The 3588-nt window shown below is 52.6% G+C and overlaps 1 protein-coding gene across 2 annotated transcripts in view; it reads left to right on the top strand.

Moving 5' to 3' along the window:
• The first annotated feature begins 371 nt into the window (after window positions 1-371).
• The window catches only part of PCDH19 (protocadherin 19), a 138037-nt gene continuing 134820 nt past the window's right edge, over window positions 372-3588 (top strand). For both annotated transcript variants that reach the window (XM_083160328.1, XM_083160327.1), the window contains exon 1: window positions 372-3588. In XM_083160328.1, coding sequence (XP_083016454.1) covers window positions 1463-3588 — 2126 coding nt within the window. In that variant the 5' untranslated portion in view covers window positions 372-1462.

Below are 3588 nucleotides of genomic sequence, written 5' to 3'. Positions count from 1 at the left end.
GAAGCCAGACTCTGCCAGGGCTACAAGGAGCAGGGAGGAAGGAGGGGCTGTCACAAAGAAGAGGTTCTGCAGCAGAGTGGAGAATAAAGGGAGAACCACAGGGAGATACAGTATCCAGGAGTGTAGCAGTGAAATGCAGATCACAATCCCCAGCAGCACCGCACCAGTACCATGGACAGCTCCTCCCTGCAGCTCCACTGCTGCTGACTGAGGAAGTTTTTCTCCCCTGTTCGAAATTTTGAAGCTCCCCCCCAGCCCCAATCAGAGCACCCCACGCCCCCTCCTCCCCCCAGCACCCGGTGATAGGCTGCAGCCCGGAGTAGCTGCTCTCACCCCCTCCCAGCCCTCTCTCTCTCCTCTCCTCTCTCTCTCTTTACAGACTGCACTGGCAGTAGTTAGCAGCTAGCAAGAGACAGCTAGGTGCAGACAGTACTACGGCAGCAGAGTCTCATCCACACAGATCACTGTGCACAACTGCAGGCAGGCAGACAGCAGAACTCTCCCAGCCTGCAGGGGCAGAGGAAGAAGGATACTATCAGCATCCTCATCATCAGAAGTGACAATATTGCACTTGGATTCTTAAACTACTTCATTTGCATTTATCTGCATCGTTGCATGAGAAAAGCTGGGGGCTATGGCATCGGATGCTGCTGGAGTGTGAACTGTACCTTGGACATTATTTGGTGGTCTCTCCCCATTCTGCATCCACAGTAACGGATTTGGCTACTGCAAGAAAGGGGGTCTCTGCATCTTTGCATCCTACCTGCTCCCCCCTCCCCCCCTATAACCATTCACACTTTCTGGAAATCGTGGTGCTGGTGGTTGGGGGGGGACGATTTAGGATATTTTTTATATATATATATTTTTGCAGATAGCAGCAGCAGCCGTTGTGGTGGGCACTGGATCAATGAATGAGTGGCATACAAGACTGATACTTCCCTACTAATTATTCCGGCAGCCCCCCCTTTTCGCCCCCTCAGTCTGGATGGCTATGGATCTGGGGGTGATCGGGGAGGACTGAGGCTCTCATCTTCCTCTGACATGCGATCTGAGACCTCCACACCGATGCATCCTCTGGCTCTCTGAAGAATTCAGTGCCTGCTAGCCATGAGGACGCGGCTGAAGTGCCCATCACACGGTGCCCGCTGATCCAGGCTCCTTTCTGAGATTTTGCGCATGCAGAGCAGGTGGAAGGGTCCCCAGGCTGCTCTGGACACTACCAGGTACCTTCTTGCTTTTGCATTTAAAGGGACTGTGGTGGTTGCACCCTGCTGGGCAAGGTCTAGCCAACTTCTGGAGGATCCAAGGTGGGCACCCTCGTCCTTCCTAACTGGTGCAGTGAGTGTGGGTGCTGCATGCCCTTTGGGTACCCTGCCTGTCTTTGGTTGCCCCTTTTTTATTTTTCCTGCTGGGGATTTATCAGCAGCTGGTCTCCAGACACCCGAGCAAGGAGCCAGGGACCATGTGGCTGAGGCGGAGGAAGGAGATGGATGTTCTGCACATTTTGCTTCTGCTGGCCGTGTCCTGGACACGAACCCGAGCCCTGATCAACTTGAAATACACGGTGGAGGAGGAGCAGAGAGCTGGGACTCAGATTGCCAACGTAGCTAAGGACGCTAAGGATGCTGGCTTCGTGCTGGACCCCAGGCAGCCAGCCTTCAGAGTGGTCTCCAACTCAGCCCCCCACCTGGTGGACATCAACGCGTCGGGCTTGCTGGTGACCAAGCAGAAGATAGACAGGGACATGCTTTGCAGGCAGATGCCAAAATGTGTCATCTCTCTGGAGGTCATGTCCAACTCCATGGAGATCTGTGTCATCAAAATAGAGATTAAAGACCTCAATGATAACGCTCCCAGCTTCCCCACTGACCAAATTGACCTGGAGATCTCAGAGACAGCCAGCCCCGGCACTAGGATTCCCCTGGAGAGCGCCTACGACCCAGACTCCGGTAACTTCGGGGTCAAGTCCTATGAGATCACACCCAACGACCTGTTTGGTCTGGAGATAAAGACCAGAGGGGATGGGTCCAGGTTTGCAGAACTGGTGGTGGAGAAAAACCTGGACAGAGAGACCCAGTCTCATTACAATTACATCATTACAGCTCTGGATGGGGGGGACCCTTCCAATTTTGGGACTGTTGAACTGAACATCAAAGTGATAGATTCCAATGATAACAACCCGGTGTTTGAGGAGGCTGCTTACACTGTCAACGTCCCCGAGAACGCCCCATTGAATGCCCTGGTCATTGATCTCAACGCCACAGACCCCGATGAAGGTACCAATGGGGAAATCGTCTACTCCTTCAACAGCTATGTGTCTGACAAGACCAGGGAGCTTTTTAAGATAGACCCCAAGACTGGCATCCTCACAGTCAGTGGAGCCATAGACTATGAGGAAGGGCATGTCTACGAAATCGATGTCCAAGCCAAGGATTTAGGACCCAACTCCATCCCTGCCCACTGCAAAGTGACTGTGAATGTTCTAGATGTCAATGACAACGTCCCGGTCATCAACCTGCTCTCTGTCAACAGTGAGGTGGTGGAAGTGAGTGAGAACGCTGCCACTGGGTATGTGATTGCCCTGGTCAGGGTCTCAGATAGGGACTCGGGCATCAATGGAAGGGTTCAGTGCAAACTGTTGGGCAACGTGCCCTTTAGGCTGCAGGAATATGAAAGCTTCTCCACCATACTGGTGGATGGCAGGTTAGACAGAGAGCAGAGAGACCAGTACAATCTGACCATCCAGGCCAAGGACGGTGGGAACCCTTCTCTGCAGTCCACCAAGTCGTTCACAGTGAGAATCACCGATGAGAATGACAACCATCCACACTTCTCAAAGACCTTCTACCAAGTCATTGTCTCTGAGAACAATACCCCTGGGGCTTACCTGCTCTCTGTGTCTGCCAGGGACCCCGATTTGGGATTAAACGGGAGTGTGTCCTACCAGCTGATCCCATCGCAAGTGAGGGACATGCCAGTCTTCACCTATGTGTCCATCAACCCCACCAGTGGAGACATTTATGCCCTCAGGTCATTCAATCACGAACAGACTAAGGCTTTTGAGTTTAAGATCTCAGCCAAGGATGGGGGTACCCCACCCCTCCAAAGCAATGTCACCGTCCGAGTGATTGTGGTAGATGTGAACGATAACACCCCGGTGATTACTGCACCACCCCTGGTCAATGGCACCTCCGAGGTCTACATCCCCAGGAACGCAGGAGTGGGTTACCTGGTGACTGTGGTGAAGGCTGACGACTACGATGAGGGGGAGAATGGCAGGTTGTCCTATGAGGTGACAGAGGGGGACAGGGGCTTCTTTGAGATTGACCAAATCAATGGGGAAATTAGGACCACCAGAACATTTGGGGAAAACTCCAAGACCACCTATGAGTTGATTGTAGCAGCTCAGGACCATGGCAAACCCTCACTCTCTGCCTCAGCCTTGATTTTAATCTACCTGTCACCAGCACTCGATGCCCAGGAGTCAATAGGATCTGTTAATTTATCGCTGATTTTTATCATTGCCCTGGGATCTATCGCCGCCATCCTCTTCGTCACCATGATATTTGTGGCTGTGAAATGCAAGAG

Source organism: Crinia signifera, chromosome 9 (genome assembly GCF_055691185.1).
Source record: "Crinia signifera chromosome 9, ASM5569118v1, whole genome shotgun sequence".
NCBI lineage: Eukaryota > Metazoa > Chordata > Amphibia > Anura > Myobatrachidae > Crinia > Crinia signifera.
Note: the sequence above shows the minus strand (reverse complement) of the source record. Positions and strands in the feature narration are given on the sequence as shown.